General features: G+C 39.6%; 2 protein-coding genes across 8 annotated transcripts in view; both read right to left on the reverse strand.

Moving 5' to 3' along the window:
- CUNH5orf34 (chromosome unknown C5orf34 homolog) overlaps nucleotides 1-7643 on the reverse strand; it is a 33143-nt gene extending 25500 nt beyond the window's left edge. For 3 of the 4 annotated variants that reach the window (XM_032851426.1, XM_032851425.1, XM_032851428.1), the window contains exons 1-3: nucleotides 7245-7641; nucleotides 2699-2932; nucleotides 2448-2537 (exon numbers count right to left, since the gene is read on the reverse strand). In XM_032851426.1, the coding sequence (XP_032707317.1) occupies nucleotides 2448-2537; nucleotides 2699-2893 (285 nt within the window). In that variant the 5' untranslated portion in view covers nucleotides 2894-2932; nucleotides 7245-7641. Of the gene's footprint in view, nucleotides 1-2447; nucleotides 2538-2698; nucleotides 2933-7244 lie in introns of all 4 variants that reach the window. The other variant, XM_032851427.1, reaches the window with a different exon arrangement.
- Nucleotides 7644-12848: 5205 nt separating this feature from the next.
- Nucleotides 12849-16753, reverse strand: part of PAIP1 (poly(A) binding protein interacting protein 1) — a 30895-nt gene continuing 26990 nt past the window's right edge. For all 4 annotated transcript variants that reach the window (XM_032851432.1, XM_032851431.1, XM_032851429.1 and 1 more), the window contains exons 10-11: nucleotides 16205-16298; nucleotides 12849-13220 (exon numbers count right to left, since the gene is read on the reverse strand). In XM_032851432.1, coding sequence (XP_032707323.1) covers nucleotides 13127-13220; nucleotides 16205-16298 — 188 coding nt within the window. In that variant the 3' untranslated portion in view covers nucleotides 12849-13126. The remainder of the gene's footprint in view (nucleotides 13221-16204; nucleotides 16299-16753) is intronic.

Genomic DNA, 16753 nt, shown 5'->3' on the forward strand with positions numbered 1-16753 from the left:
ATGATGATCAATAAACTCACCAAAAAAAAAAAAAAATACAATGGATCAGAGATAGATTTTCAGCCCTTCCCAAAAGTCTACCCTGAAAAAGAATATTAATGAGGGAAGACCAGCACTGCAATGTACAAACAACACAATGTACTACATTAAAAGCAATCACAACTTAAATGGTGTAGAACTAGTATAAAAATCATTGACAGATCAACTCAGATAATAAGGAAACAGAATCAAGCATATCTTGATGTTACATGTGACAACATAAACTTTTCCAAAACAAGGAGAGAAGGGGAGAATGACTTAATCAATTGTACTGGAATTACTGAATAGCATGTGGGAAAAGCTATCTCAAAGGGCTATCAAATAGACTAAGATAACATGTATAAAGTATCTATCCTAAGTAGCACCTGGCATACCATACCTTAAAATAAATTCCAGGTAGTTTAAAGAGCAATGTTTTTTTTTTTTTAAATTGACTTACTAGTGGCGCCTGGGTGGCTCAGTCAGTTGAGCATTGGGTTCTTGGGTTTGGCTCAGGCCATGATCTCATGTGTCATGAGATCGAGTTCTGTGCACTCAGTGCAGAGTCTGCTTGGGGGTTCTCACCCTCTGCCCCTCCCCCATTTGCATCTCTCCCTCTCAAATAAATAAATAAATCTAAGAACAAAAAAACCCTGAATTACTCAAAGGTAAACTGATCCTGACCAATAGCAAACAGACTTGTAACTGGTGCCAGTGCCTACAGCATCTCTTCATATAAGATAAAAACAGTAGGTGTCATGTAACAGTCTTTTAATCAATTAATCTTGGCAACAGTTAAACATTTCAGCTTCCATTTATATAAAACCTTAAATTCACAAAAACTAGTGTCAAGAAAGCCTCTTAAACTTATATGCTATTTATGTGTACAGATGCTAGTACAGTGTTCACTGATGGCAAAGCTGGGCTGTAAGGATGGTCAGTTCAGAAAGTTCACCCTTCAGGGCGCCTGGGTGGCTCAGTGGGTTGAGCCTCTGCTTTCGGCCCCGGTCATGGTCTCAGGATTCTGGGATCGAGCCCTGCATCGGGCTCTCTGCTCAGCAGGGAGCCTGCTTCCCCCTTTCTCTCTGTCTGCCTCTCTGCCTAATTGTCATCTCTCTCTCTCTGTCAAATAAATAAACAATAAAAAATAAATCTTGAAAAAAATAAATAAATGAAAGTTCTCTCTTCAGGGAGTCTGGGTGGCTCAGTTGATTAAGTGTCTGCGTTCAGCTCAGGTCATAGTCTGAGGGTCCTGGGATTGAGCCCCACATTGAGCCCCACATCAGGCTTCCTGCTCGGCAGGGAGTCAGTCAGTTTCTCCCTTTCCCTCTGCCCCTCCCCTCACTCAACGCTCTGTCTCTCTCTCTCATATAAATGAATGAATCTTAAAAAAAAAATTCTCTCGGGGCGCCTGGGTGGCTCAGTGGGTTAAGCCTCTGCCTTCGGCTCAGGTCATGATCCCAGGGTCCTGGGATCGAGCCCCGCATCGGGCTCTCTGCTCAGCGGGGAGCCTGCTTCCCCCTCTCTCTCTGCCTGCCTCCCTGCCTACTTGTGACCTCTGTCAAATAAATAAATAAAATCTTTAAAAAAAAATTCTCTCTTCTAGAATTAGATTACCTAATAATCCTACTACAGCAAACTATACAGTTTCAATGAAAAAAGTTACTCAAAAGTTAGTAGTACTAACTTATAGGCTAAGTTACACCTTACAATTTTTCTCGACTCCTTTGCCATCATGACAACAGTGGAAAGTGATTAAAAGACAGTCTTCAGAGTCAGATACACTGGGTTCAAATCCTGACTGCCTTTTAGAAAATGTCCATGAACAAGATTAGGTAAACTCTCTGAGATTTAATTCCCTCACCTGTAAAAAAGGGGCTGAATATACCTATTCTGACTGGCTGGACATCCATTTTGCTGATTAGGAACCCATGCCATACTGACTGATCTTATTAAATATTTTAAATATCATTCCTAGTTCTTGGAACATAGTAAATCCTCAATAAATGATAACTATATTATTATTCATAAAAGTTCAAAATAGAATACAAGCAAAAAAATAAAGTGTGTATACCTATAAATTATACATCTCTACTGCACATGAACTGCACATAAAACTATTAAAAATGGCCACATAATTTCTTACTTTTGAATACCTCTGAGAATCAAAAAGTCATCAATAAAAAAAGTTCTGAGTAGAATCTTTGGCTACAAAGAAAAAGGCAGGAAGATGAACTATGTACCTTCAGAGTCTCAATCAGTATTTAACATACCTGAACATCCTAGTCTGGTGAAAAATAAAAACCTATGCATTTTATAGCAAGGTGTGTATTCCCAAGTCTCATGAAGAAAAAGATTAAATATGCAACTACCTGTTTCCATTTGCTTGCCCTCAAATATTACTTATTAAAAAAGCTTTAAAAAATTACCTTTTTTCTTTCAGAAGGTATGATGCTTTCAGATAAAAAAGGGCAAACAGCAAAAGAATTTCGAAAATCTAGGGCTCGCTGTAGTTGCTCCTACAAAAAGAAATACAAAACGTAATCTTCAAAAATGTAAAATAACTTGAACATCAATTTAGAGTGACTGTAATCTGGAATACTAACTACTTTCCATATTCCGACCACCTTAACAATATTCTGATATCAGAAAGAGCCATTTTTGTGTCATCTTTACTCACTCGGTAAGTGCTAATAACAAAGTGTGTCCTTTGCCGAATTCTTTCTGGTTGTTCTAAAGGATGTGCTGAAATAGGAGGTGGCTTTTCAAATAAAAATTCGGAGCCACACGGAGAAAGCTGCAGTCTGGAACCATCAACATATTGCACTTGCACTGAATCATCTTCATAAAGTACCATCTGCACTTCAGCTGCCATTACTAGGACTAGGGATAAAATGTCCTTCCAAGGTGAAGACTGAAAGAAATAGGAAATAGGGTAGCACAAATAGTTCTTTTAAGGTACAAAAGTTCTATCATAAAAAATTGGATGCATTTTCCAAGAACATAAGCAAAATGCATTTCCCTTGCGTTTATTTTTGTTGGGGGAAAAGTGATTATTGGGGCACCCAGGTGGCTCAGTTGGTTAGAAGTCTGACTCTTGGTTTTGGCTTGGGTCGTGTGTGAGATCGCGCCCCACATTGGGCTCTGCACTCAGCCCAGAGTCAGCTTGAGATTCTTGCCCCCCCTCCATTTCCTCCCCCTCTGCTCCTACCCCCCAACTCTCTTTCTCTCTAAAATAAAATTTTAAGAAGTGATTATTTTACTACATACTTCTAAATGATCTGAAATTAACAACCTGAACAGAATGCCTTGATTAACCCCTAGGTCTTTACTCCAATGTGGGAAGATAAACTAGAAGGAGAAAAAAGCCCACCAAGTTATAACTGCCTTTATACTTTTAATAGCTTTAGTTCTCCTGAGGTTTAACTTTTGTAAATCATATGCTCAGTAAGTCATTTCATATAGAAGCAAATTCCCTCTTTGCAATAAGAATATAGCAAATCCTTTGTAATACATGCAAAAGGCAGGCCAAAAGTAACTATTAGGCCTAAGAAAAAAGAACACTGAAAAAGTGTTCCTGGATTTTTGTCCTAGTCTGAAATTAATGTAGTTCCATGTCACTACTGAGCAAGCTAATTAACCTTCTAGTGTCTTAGACTTACTTTTATTTCAATGAATTCAATTTTCTCTTCCCTATCTCTAAAATGACTGTTATCACCTGTGTTTTCCATATAGGTTTGACCGAAAGGGAATTAGAGGTTGGATTCCATTCACACTCCCACATTTACTAGCTAAAGCTTCAGGCTGTTTGCTTCCTTATTTGTAAAATGGAGCACAGAAACAAGACTGTTGCAAGGATAAAACCAGACAACACATATCCCAGTACCAGAATTGCAATGTTGCTTTGTAGAAGCCCAATAAATCTTTTTTTTTTTTTTTAAGATTTTTATTCATTTGTTTGTCTGTTTGTCAGAGAGAGAGAGAGAGCACAAGCAGGGGGAGTGGCAGGCAGAGGGAGAAGCAGGCTCCCTGCCAAACAAGGAGCCCAATGAGGACCCGACCTCAGCATGCAGGGATCATAACCTGAGTCAATGGCAGATTCTTAACTGTCTGAACCACCCAGGCATCCCATGAGCCACCCAGGCATCCTGCAGCTCATTAAATCTTAAGATTCCTTTCTAACACCATCGCCACCTTCTCTGACACTTATCCATCTCCCTTTAGAACACCATCCTTTTTTGTTTTAAAATGTATTCATTTATCAGAGAGAGAAAGAGAGAGAGAGAGAGAGAGAGAGAGAGGAAAAGAGGGAGGGTGGGGAAGGCAGAGGGAGAAAATCTTTAAGCAGACTCCCCACTGCTCGTGGAGCCCAACGCTGGGCTCCATCTCAGGACCCTTAGATCACCACCTGACCTGAAACCAAGAGTTGGAAGCTCTCCCAGCTGAGCCACCCAGGTGCCCTTAGGACATCATCCTTTTTAAGACTTTCCTTTCTAAACACTAATCTATCTTCTTCTAGGACATTATCTCCTATTACTCAGGTGATCAACTTTCACCTGACAGAAAAAAGTAACTTCCCCCAGTATGCTCTTTTTGCCTACCAAAAAACTTGAGTATGATATCCACTCATTGTCTACTTTCTCTCCCATTTGTCTTCAATACATTGTAATCCAGCTTTCCTCCACCTTTCTACTGAAATTTTTCATTATGGTCACCAAAGTCTTCCTACATCCAGTAACTTCAGTCTTCATCCTACTAAATTGATCACTCTGTGACAATGTTTTCTACCTTCCCCTGCACCAAATTCTCTTTTCCTCTGCCTTTTAATTTTTTTAAAAAAGGAGGGAGTGCCATGGTTTCTCCCACTACATCTACCTCTGTTTTTAGTTTAATTTTTTTTAATTTTAAGTAGACTCCACCCAACGTGGGGCTTGAACTCATGATCCTGAGATTAGGAGTCACGCTCTACCAACTAAGCCAGCCAGGGACCCCTACCTCTGTTTTTAGTGTAATCATTTCCTTTCACCATTCTCTTAAATCAAGGATTTAGGACCTTAGTCCCATTTCGTCTCTTCTTACTATAACCACTCGTGTTGCTTTTATGCCCACTCTTGCTTTTAAAAAAAAAATCTTACCCCCTTTCAATGTATGTAATCAGGTGCATATGACTATAATCTTTTGTAAAATATGTTAGATTAGAAGTACACATTAAAGCATATGGTTTCTCCTGAGGACATTTATACAATTTTATTAATTTCCCCTCTCTAGAAAACTTCCAAATCCACCTGACCTCTCCCCAGAACTTCAAGCTGTCTGCTAGACCTCTCTCCATGTCCTTGTGCCAGAGGAAACCAAACTTAATCAATATGACTAAAATGGAACATCATCACTCCCACCAAAGCAGACTTCTATAGTGTTTCCTAATTTCACTTTCACTATTAACTCCCTCAAGTCCAGTCCACATACAGTAGCCAGAGGGATCTTTTAAAATTAAAATAAGATCTAGCACATCCTGGCTCACAATCTACCATTTTGCACTTAAATAAAATTCCAAACTGTGACCTATAACAGCCACATAATCTGGCTTCATCTTCCTCTCCAAATGTCATCTCCTACTGTCTTCTCCTTGTTCAGGACTTTAGCTACACTGAACTTTTTAATGTTTTCAAAACAAGCTGTTTCCTATCTCAGAACCTTTGCACTGTTCTTACTGCCTAATACATCCTTTCCCTGGCTTATCACATGGCTGGATCTTTGCTTTTAAGCTTAAATATCACTTCCTCAAAGGCCTGACTTGTTCATCTCAATTAAAGTTGTTTCCAACCATCTCCCAATCACTTTTTTTCTTTTAAAGATTTTATTTATATGTCAGAGAGAAAGATAGGGAGAGTCGGCTCAAGCAGGGAGAGCAGCAGGCAGAGGGAGAAGCAGGTTGCCCTCGGTGCAGGGAGTGGGATGCAGGACTCAAGAACCCTGGGATCATGAGCCAAAGGCAGAAGCTTAATAGACTGAGCCACCCAGGCATCCCTCCCAGTCCCGTTTTAATTCATTTCATCTTTTTTACTCATACCATCTATCACTATCAAAACTGATTCTATTAATTTCTCCGCTTTTTGTCTTTTTCCACTAGGATATAAACTCAAATCAGACCAGAGACCTCATCTGTCTTATTCACAGTATTATCGCTGGCATTTAAAACAACACTTAGCAAATAATAAGGGTGCAATAAATATTTATTTAATGATGAAAGAATAAGTAAGTGAATTTCAAAATTCCTCCTCCTCCAAATTTGCAATTTGAGTTAATGGCATCTCAATGCTAGCAATATTTGACTTTTCACTATTTTTCTCCACACCCCTATAACATAGCTTGCTGATTTGGCAGGTTTCTTTTATGAACCTGGCTCCTTTTCCATTTCAGTCCGTCAACCCTCCCCCCCATTTCTGCAGCTATCTTGCACCTTCTTCAGTTTTTTCCCTCTCCATTTCCAGTACTGCTGTTACAGGTAACTTTCCACAATCCAGACCATACCAAGTTCACATCACTTGTTCAGGTGCTTGTTCTTTTCACAGGCAATAAATATTCATAGCAATAAATGTATTTATACATAGCAATAAATGCATACACATACATATACATATAAATTCAGATATCCACTTGCTATTTCAGAAAAAAAAACAAACAGGCTGGAAAATCTGTATTTTCTGATTGCCAACTGGGAAAAGGTCTCTATGTTTGGCCAAGTTTTTAATTAAAAAAAAAAAAAAAAGGTGGGGCGCCTGGGTGGCTCAGTGGGTTAAGCCTCTGCCTTCGGCTCAGGTCATGATCTCAGGGTCCTGGGATCGAGCCCCGCATCGGGCTCTCTGCTCAGCAGGGAGCTTGCTTCCCCCTCTCTCTGCCTGCCTCTGCCTACTTGTGATCTCTCTCTCTCTGTCAAAGAAATAAAAAAAAAAAAAAGTTACTGAGATATAATTGTTATTTATTTTAAATAACAAGCAGACACAAGAAACAGCGGAAAATCTAAAGTTCCCGGCATATTATAAGAAAACATAATCCAGCTCCATCCCACATCTCAGCCTCATCTCTACCATCTTATTCCTGTTTGTTTTTCACCACCCGGTACATTACGTCAGTGTTTAACGATCAAAAAAGCCACAAGTCTGTACTTGTTATCAATGGCGCTCATTCTTCCAAATGGCAATACTTACTTAGTGAAAAGGCCTCACCAAAACAACCAACGTCTTGGACTCACACGGCAGTTCTGAGATGAAAAGTCGTGGAAATGAGGCCAAAGGCCCCTTTAATTTGCCAAAATGCTTGAAGCCTGCCCAAGACTGTTTCTCGAGGGTTATTTCTTGAATTTGACAAATTACCAACAAGTGATGTTTCTTGATGAGAGAAAACAATCACGGTCGCAAGGGAATAAGGCCACAGAGAGAGTGTTTTGGCCGAGACGTCCGTCCTGTTTGGGTAGCGGGAGAGAAGCGGCAGCGCCAACTATGAACCCGTAAAAAACAAAAAACAAAACAAAACACAGGAAAGCAACAGCAGTTCAAATCTTCCCGCAACCTGGGGAAGCGTCCTTCCTCTCCGGAAAAAGACAGGAAGTCCCGCCCCGTCCGCGCCCTCCGCTCCGGCGGCCAGTCCCCGTCGCGCTCCTAGCGAAAGGCGGGACCGGAAGTAAGGGAGGCGGGCTTTCCCAGTCCTGAGTGTGGTTGCTTCCGTGTTGATTTTTACTTCCCGTATCGAGTTGGGACCGGTCCCCCCCAGGTTGTGATTCGTCCCGTAGCGCAGTTCGGCCAAGTGCTAACTACAGGAGTGGATTTTAGTGGAGTAATGCTTATTAAATAATCCAAACAAGCTGTTAAAAAAACAGCCAAACAGAAACTTGACCAAAGGTAAGAGTCCTCTTCCTAATTTGGTACCAAGTCTGTCTCTGCACTTCTTTTCTAAAATAGCAAGCAGCGTGTCTGCTAAATTTATTATCATCAGATGTTTACGGGGAACCTACTATGTGCTGGGCATCTTGGGTATAAAGCAGGAAATGCGATCTAGGGTCGAGGGGTGGGAGTTGGAGATTAACTGGAATGAAAGGAGTAGACACTAATTTGATCACAGTAGTGGCTAAATGTTCCTAAACTAAAATACAGAGGTCTGTGAGACCGTGTAGTGCACAGACCTGAGGCTGAGGAAGTACTTCCACTGAAATCCAAAGGGCAGGTAGGTGTTAGCCAAGTACAATGGGGAAAGTGTTTCAAGCAGTGGTAACAGCCTGTGTTAAGACCCTGAGGCCCAAAGGAAAGATCTTGCCCCCTCAAAAGGCTAGTTTGATTTAAGAATGGTTAAAGAGGAGGGAGAGACTTTTAGGAAAGAGAAGCCTGAATGGGGACTCAGAGATAGGCAAGGGCCAGATTATGGATTTATGAATTATGGGCTTTGTCTTAAAAAGTGATGGCAAACTATTAAAGGGCTTTTTAGAAAATTTTTACTTAGTTAACATATATTGGTTCTGGAGTAGAATTAAGTGATTCACCACTTATATACAACACCCAACACTCACCACAGTTGCCCTCTTTAGTACCCACCTCCCTCCATCAACCCTCAATTTGTTCTCTATCCTTAAAACTATCTTGGGGCTTGTTTCCCTCTCTCCTTTTTTTCTATTCCCACTTCCCATATGTTCATCTGCTTTATGTCTTAAATTCCACGAGTGAGAGCATGTGGTAATTTCTTTCCCTGACTGCCTTATTTCACTTAGCATAATATACTCTAGCTCCATCCACACTGTTGCAAATGGCAAGATTTTTTTATTTTTTGTTTTTATTTTTTTGATGGCTGAGTAGCATTGCATTGTATATACATACTACATCTTCTTTATCCATTCATCAGTCAGTGGACATTGGGGCTCTCTCCATAATTTGGCTGTTGTTGACAATCAAGGACTTTTTAAGCAAAGGTAGCAGCACCAAGGAATGAGAAGAAATCTAACTCCTTAAATTCATCTCTGTTTTTGAAAGTCTGAGAAGCAAATTGGCCTCAATCTTATGTAAAAGTTAATAAAGCCACCCGTAGATGCCCTGTTTTCATTGATCAGTAACATCAATTTGTATTACACGCGTTGACTTAGGTCCTGTCCTGTTCCCCTTTTTCTTCTCTAATGACTAAGAATCTTCTATTTGTTAACTGTCTACTACTAAGGGGTTTTGTGACGCTATCTGTACTTTAGAAGATCCCTGGAATGTCTGAGTGAAGAACGGATTGTATGATGCAAAGAGATGTGGGGAGCCCAGTAGTCTTTTGAAAACACAATGGGAAAGATGGCATTTCAGACTGAAGATTAGACAGTGAGGATGGAGAGCACAGCTCCAAGAAATATTTAGATCAAATTCAATAGTCTTGGAGATAACTGAACAGTAGTTAAAAACAGTTCCATGAGTTCTGGTTGGAGTGAGTGGATAGAGGGCAGTGCCATCAATCAGACAGACACAAGAAAATTTAGGGAATAGCAGGACTTTAGTTTATTTGAAGATTTTATTTATTTGGTGGAGAGAGACACCGAGAGAGAGGGAACACAAGCAGAGTGAAGGGAAGAGGAAAAAGCAGGCTTCTGCCAAGCAGGGAGCCTGATGCAGGGATCAATCCCAGGATCCTGGGATCATGACCTGAGCCAAAAGCAGGCACTCAACTGACTGAGCCACTCAGACACCCCAGCAGTGCTTCAATTTTAGAAGTCTTCTTAGTTCAAATATATTAACAAAGGTCTAGAAACAGATTAGAAACAAATCTGGAAATCAACACTGATAGCTGCTAACTGAAGCTTTAGGAGAGGATTAAATAGTCCAAGGATATAGGTGACGTAAGAAAATGTTGACTGAGCTTTGAGGAACACCAATACTTACACATTAGTTAAGAGAAGAGAATCCCACAAAAACTGAGGAACAGCCAGAAAAAAGGCTATTCTATTCCAGATGCCTAGAGGTTTTCAATTTTGGTGCCCCTTGATAGTATCAGATATTGCCTAGAGAACAAGCTAGAGTCAGGTATCTACTGGATTTTGTGGCATAAATGTCCTTGGCAGCTCTACCATGGGCTGTTGTATATAGGGGCAGAAGCTATAGGTCTGAAGAGCAAAATAGGAAGGAAATGGAAAACGAATATGGGACATTTAAACAATCTGTGGCTAGGAAGCAGAACTGCAGAGAAATGTGAGGGCCAGACTTCTCCTGATGAGAGGAATGACATGTTCAACAGCTCAAGCAAAGGGCCAATAGAGGGATTTGAAAAAGTACAGACCAAGTAACAGCAGAGTTCATGAGAACGTGAGAGGGCATGGGATTCGAGAACGAGTGGAGTAGCTGGCCCTGAACAGGAGGGATACTTCCTGTACAAGAGGAGGGATAAAATGAATGCAGATGCATTTGTGTACATTTGCCGATTTCTTCCGTGAATCACGAGGAACAGAGTGGAGGGTTTGAAGTAAGCAAGGTAATAAACACAGTAGCATTATTGGCAGTGCTGGTAGCTTAGGTGGCAATTATGAATTTACACTGGTACAAATCTACCAGAAACAACCTCCAGCTGCCTGGGTGAAGCAACAGAGTTGGGTCCATGCACTGTTGGACTAGGTCAGCCTGGACACATGAGCCTCCAGTTTCTTAGACCCTCTCCCAAATTATCTAACCAAAGCCCAAGTCCTATTACAAGCCCACAGTTCCCCATGTGCCTATTCTGCTTTAGTGCAAAAGTACTAAGCCCACCCTGCTCAGGTACATGTATGTTCCTGGTAGTCTTTGGCTGGAAGGGCACAGACAACATAAAGACAGAAGGTTGAGTTAATGACACAAGTGCAAGATTTTGTACAAACAAATATTTGTACTTTACCAGAACACAAGCCTATGACCTGCACTAACATCTGTGTGTCCTTGCTCACTGGAGACTGTACTAGTAATCTTTACAAGAGATTGAGGACACATGTTTCTGTTGAAGATACGGCCAACAAACGCAACAGAGGCCTAGCTCTTCCTTTCAGGATATACCGTTGCAGTTTTAAAACATATCCACACATTTCTTGGTGGCCTCTTATCTGATATGGCTTCAGTGACTCAGAACTAAGACTATAATGGAAGTTAATGCTGTATGCAGCTTCCAAATGCAGCTTCTTCCTGAGTCTTCTACAACACCCCCTCTCAAAATCCAGCTGCCATGTTTGTGAAAAGTCCAGGTCACGTGGACAGGACATGTGTAGGTGGGTCTGGCCAAGTGATAGCTTCCAGTCATCTCGGCCCCGCCAGCTATGCGAGTGAAGAAGCCCCCAGATGATTATAGCTCCCGGTCATTTGACCACCTCCAGTTTCCCCAGCTGAGGCATCAAACATTGCACAATAGAAAAAGCCATGCCCTGTCCAAATACCTGAACCACAGAACCCAAGAGCATAATAAAACGCTTATTGTTTGAAAACACTAAATTTGGGCGGTTATTTAAACAGCACTAGTAACCGGAACACATGATGATCCTGCTGGTAGCTGCTGAGTACAGCAGTGACTGGTGACAAGGAGCTAGCAGACTAAGCTGGATGGTTATTCACAAAGCAACCGTGAGAAGTTTAAAGCACATTGTTATCATATACTTGGCCCCTGGTCTAATGTACTGCCCCTTCCCTAGACCTCTTCCCTTTCACTCCCAAGATTTACAATGAGCACAGTCTTTGGAGAACCTCAGATGAAGGTAATTATCCACCATATTACAGGAGCCATTAAAAAAAAAAAAAAAAAAAAGAATCCTATTACAAGTTCCAAAACTTCCAATCATATATATCATTCCCTTTTACAATAAGGAATCTGAAGGTTGTTTTATATTTGTTAATTTTTCCAAGTAGACTCATAACGGAATACTTACTCAACACACACTGAATAGGACATCATCTATCCTAGCATAGTTTGATTTCAAAACACTTAACTTTCTCACATCAAAGTTCAACAGAAATTCTTTAAAATACCAGGATACCACTCCAAAAGCTTAGAGGAAAACAAAACTATTTAAATTTTATTTTCAAAGTCTAATTTTAATCCAGACTGAACAAGCAGAAAAGTGAGAAAACTAAATGTATTAGCAGACACAGATGTACCAAATGTAAAACAGTGGGTTATTAACAGAACTATTTACATGCATATTTACAAGCAATCCTTTTGTACATAAGTTTTACTTTTAGTTAGTTGGAAAAAGGCTTTGACATTAGGTACAAATAATTTTTAAATAGGGCGAAGGTGGTACTACATTATAGTAAAAGTATTAGAAAAGTGATCCTCAGGGTGTATCAATTATAAAGCAGGTGAAAACTTGAGTGACAAAGATCTAGTAAAATTCTCTAGTAAAAAAGTCAATGCAACTCATGCTACAAAATAAAAATGAAAGCCATAAATAAAGCAGAATAATGTTCCACGCTTTAAGGTAATGAAGTTGAGGGGTGAGGGTAGGGAGGGAGAGAACAACTCCAATAAATCCGAAGTGAAGAATCCTGGTTGTTTAGTTGGGAGTTTCAAGTCTTTTTTTTTTTTTTTAATGATATTTTAAAAGCCCTTGGTATTGAATAGCATCTGGATATGTAAATCAGTTGTTAATGGTACAGTCTAAGACTTCAGTGCTAAAGATTTCATGACTGTGATTCATATTTGAAACCCAATTCATTGAGACAACATAAAACTAAATGCAAGCTATATACTCATCTAAAAAAGGATGCTACATTTTGCAATAATATATATTTCCAGGCTAAGACTTTTTCCCCTCAAGAAAAGTAGAATTTAAAGGGTAAGCTTCTAACCAACTACCAAAATTTACTTTCAACATTTTATTTATTTCAAAATCGATTTTATTGCAGCCAAAACAGTGGAATTAACTGTACATAATAAACTATTATATATATATACACATTTTAAGTTATAGGGAATAAAGTTTATTTTGGCAGATAGTGTTAAACAAAATTAAAGTTGCATACATTAGTAACATAACTCAACATCCTTAATTTGGTATAAGTGTGACACATTTTCCTGTGTTCTGCTAAATCACCATAACCTAAACTGCTTTATAAAACTGATGTGCTGAAATTTATCTTTACTGCTTTCGCTTACGCTCTGATTCCAAACAAAACTTTTCATAAGCTTCTTCTATCTCTGGGTCCATCTCATCATCAATATCATCCAAGTATCTATGAAAGAAGTAAAGATGACTCATAAGTTTCATGTTTTCCAATTCAGAAATATCAAAGATGCTAAGCCACACAAAAAAGTCTGGTGACATAACTTTCTTAGACTGTTAAAGAATGCAAGCACTTTTCAGAATTATATACCTGTCAATCCTCCAACCAAACGCTTAATCTGAGGAGTTATATTTTACACTGGATTCTCAGTGTCTTGTGTTTGAAATTAAGCTTCTGTTATCCTTTTAGACATACGTTAAAAAAAATATTTAGGTTTAGCTCTATACCCCATGTGGGGCTCAAACCCACAACCCCAAGATTAAGAGTCCCATGCTCTTCTGACTGAGCAGTCAGGCAACCAACATACGTTAAATTCTTTTTTTCTTCCCCCCATATGTTAAATTCTTAACCTAATCTGAAAGTGAATTCAAAGTCTCAATATATAAATTTGGGGACTCAAGACTGATAGTATGTTCGTAAGTTCACCTTAATCACACTAGAATTAGAACATAATTTCAGATATGCCATTCACCTCCAATAATGCAAAGTTTTATTTATTTTTTTTAAGACTTTATTTGACAGAGAAAACATAAGCAGGGAGAGCAACAGGCAGAGAAAGAGGAAGAAGCATGCTCCCTGCTGAGCAAGGACCCCAGTGCAGGGCTCGATCCCAGGACCCCGGGATCATGACCTTAGCCCAAGGCAGAGGCTTAATGGACTGAGCCACCCAAGCGCCCTATTTTATATCTACTTAATATCAGAAATGATAGGTGTGCCTGGGTGGCTCAGTCACTTAATTTTCTGCCTTCAGCTCAGGTAATGATTGGGCCCCATGTCAGGCTGTCTGCTCAGTGGAGTCTGTTTCTCCCGTCCCTCTGCCTGTCACTCCCCCTGCTTGTGCTGTCAAATCAGGAAGGAAGGAATGAAGGAAAGAAGGAAGGAAGATGTATTCCTGAAATGACAATTTAGTCACATTCCATCTATTTGGAATCACTTCCTTAACAAGAAGCTAACTTCAAAATCATCTATCTCAGAATTTTCCCAAATATTAGGAAGTCTAAAATGATGAAAAGCAAAGCTTTCCACAGTTAAATATGGGTAGAAATTTTAAAGAACCCATTAAGGATTAAACATATGTATTCTTAATACCCATAGCCATCTTAAAAGGATAGGTAGTAATCTCTACACTCAACATTGGGCTCGAACTCACAACCCTGAGATCAAGAGTCACATGCTCTACTGACTGCACTAGCCAGGTGCTCCTATCATCCCCATTTTAGAGATAAAAAAGACTCTGGAAGGAGGTTAAGTAAATACTCTCAGATTTGGGTTAAATATGTGGCACAGCCACAATCTGACTCCAAATCCTACCCCCCACCTTTTATTTTTTAAAAGATTTTCTTTATTTGACAGGGAAAGACAGAGCGAGAGAAGAAACACAAGCAGGGGGAGTGGGAGAGAGAGAAGCAGGCTTTCCGTGGAGCAGGGAGCCCAAGGCTCAATCCCAGGACCCTGGCATCATGACCCAAGTTAAGGGCAGGTGCCTAATGACTGAGCCACCCAGGGGCCCATCGTTTCCCTTTTCTACACTTTTCCTCTCTAATAACAAGATGTCTATAGGGTCTCCCCACCCCACAATAATCCTTTCCATCTACATGTATGACAAAACTATCTTGACAATCCTATCAAATGCTGATGGATCTTTTTGTCGTTGTTCCTCCATTTCCAGTACATGTGTTAAAATGGCCACAAGTGTATCAGGGGCAACAGCATGTAATGTTTACCAAGCAGAACTTCAGAGGACAACCTGAAATTCAACGCCAAGAACAGCTTGAACTTCCAGTGGTATACCCGACAGGGCTGAACCTTTTTCTTACTTGGATTTGAGTCCTTACATCCCCATATATTTTTTTAATTAAACTAACATATAAAAATATGGTAACATTACGAGATGCCTGGGTGGCTCTGTCGGTTAAGCCTCTGCCTTTGGCTCAGGTCATGATCCCAGGGTCCTGAGATTGAGTCCCGCAAGGGTCTCCTTGCTCAGCAGGGAGCCTGCTTCTCTCTGCCTCTGCCTGCCACACTGCCTGCTTGTGCATGCGCTCTCTCTGACAATAAATAAATCTTTAAATTATAATTTAAAAAAATATATGGTAACATTAGATCTCAAACAGACTTATAAATGTACCTAGATGGGAGACAGACTAAAAGTGGTTCACTTTTTCAACCTACAACATACATGACAGATGAGATGTAAGAAAAATTAAGTCAGATTTAATTTATTCCCTCCTCCACTTAGAAGAAAGAGAACCTAAGTAACTGGTCCAAATTCACATAAAGTGCTAAAGCTGGGGGGCTAAACCTCATAAGTTCTTGGTTCTTCTATAACTCGGTGTAATGCAATCTGATGGTAAGGGAGTAGCAAAAGTTTCCTTTATTACAAAGAATGGCAGGTAGGGTAGGGATTGAAAGATGTGAATGGAACCGTAACTCACACCTTTCCATCAATCCAAACACTATTATGTGGTGACCCATGTTCTCTTTAATCTTAATTCATCCTTTAACAGCCAAGAGCTGAGTCTTTTACTGTCTGCCAGGAGGTGGTTCTAAGTATATATGTATTTTCACTTAGTTCTGAAAAGAACTCAAGGAGGGGTCGACTATTTCTACTTTACAGATGGAAGAACAGGCATAGTTTGCCTAAGATCTGACAGTACTAAAGCTGAACTGAATCTTTTTTATAAAACTAAGCTTGAGTATACCACTATTTTAGTTTTCCCCCTCCAGATATATATACATTTTCAGAATCATAGTCTGTGTTTTCTAATACAATTTCCTGAAAATTTTTGGCAAGCAAGTACACATACATACTACTGTAACACCATCAAATCAAAATGCACATTCTTTGTTGGCCTTTTTCTAATCTAAACTCCATCGACACACTATGGTCATAGAATGACCACAAAGAAAGTTAATAGCTAAAAAGAACTTACGGATCACCAGCCCCTGATAAATCTGTCCCATTTTCTTCATAATCTGGAAAAAAGTCTTCTCTTTCAAGTAACTCTTGGTATTTCTCTTGGTAATCTACAAAAAAAATTTTTAAAAATTGAATGCTGACAAATGTGATAAAATTGCCAGTTATCCTAAAAATGCTTTTTAATATTATTTTTAAGTAGATCCAACATTTAAATAGCAGGAAGCTTCCAGCTGCATATTTAATAGCTTTTACAAAACACATATTTTAATTGGCTTGCTTTTGCACCTGTGTGCTCATAAATCTTAACTGTACTATTCTCCTAATTAAACGTTGCAATTCAAGGCCACTGTAGATATACCAGAGCACATGTCACAGCCAACGTGTATGCCACTGATACTCCCTGCTGCTTCTTTCCATAAAACTAAATATTTATACATATATATGTATATGTGTGTGTATATACACATACATACATACACTATACATATGTGTGTGTGTGTGTATATACACACACACACATACATACATAAATGTATCTACCTATCTATGTATCTATGTTGTT

The sequence above is a fragment of the Lontra canadensis genome, unplaced genomic scaffold (genome assembly GCF_010015895.1).
Source record: "Lontra canadensis isolate GAN:19392208 unplaced genomic scaffold, GSC_riverotter_1.0 scaffold5, whole genome shotgun sequence".
Classification (NCBI taxonomy): domain Eukaryota; kingdom Metazoa; phylum Chordata; class Mammalia; order Carnivora; family Mustelidae; genus Lontra; species Lontra canadensis.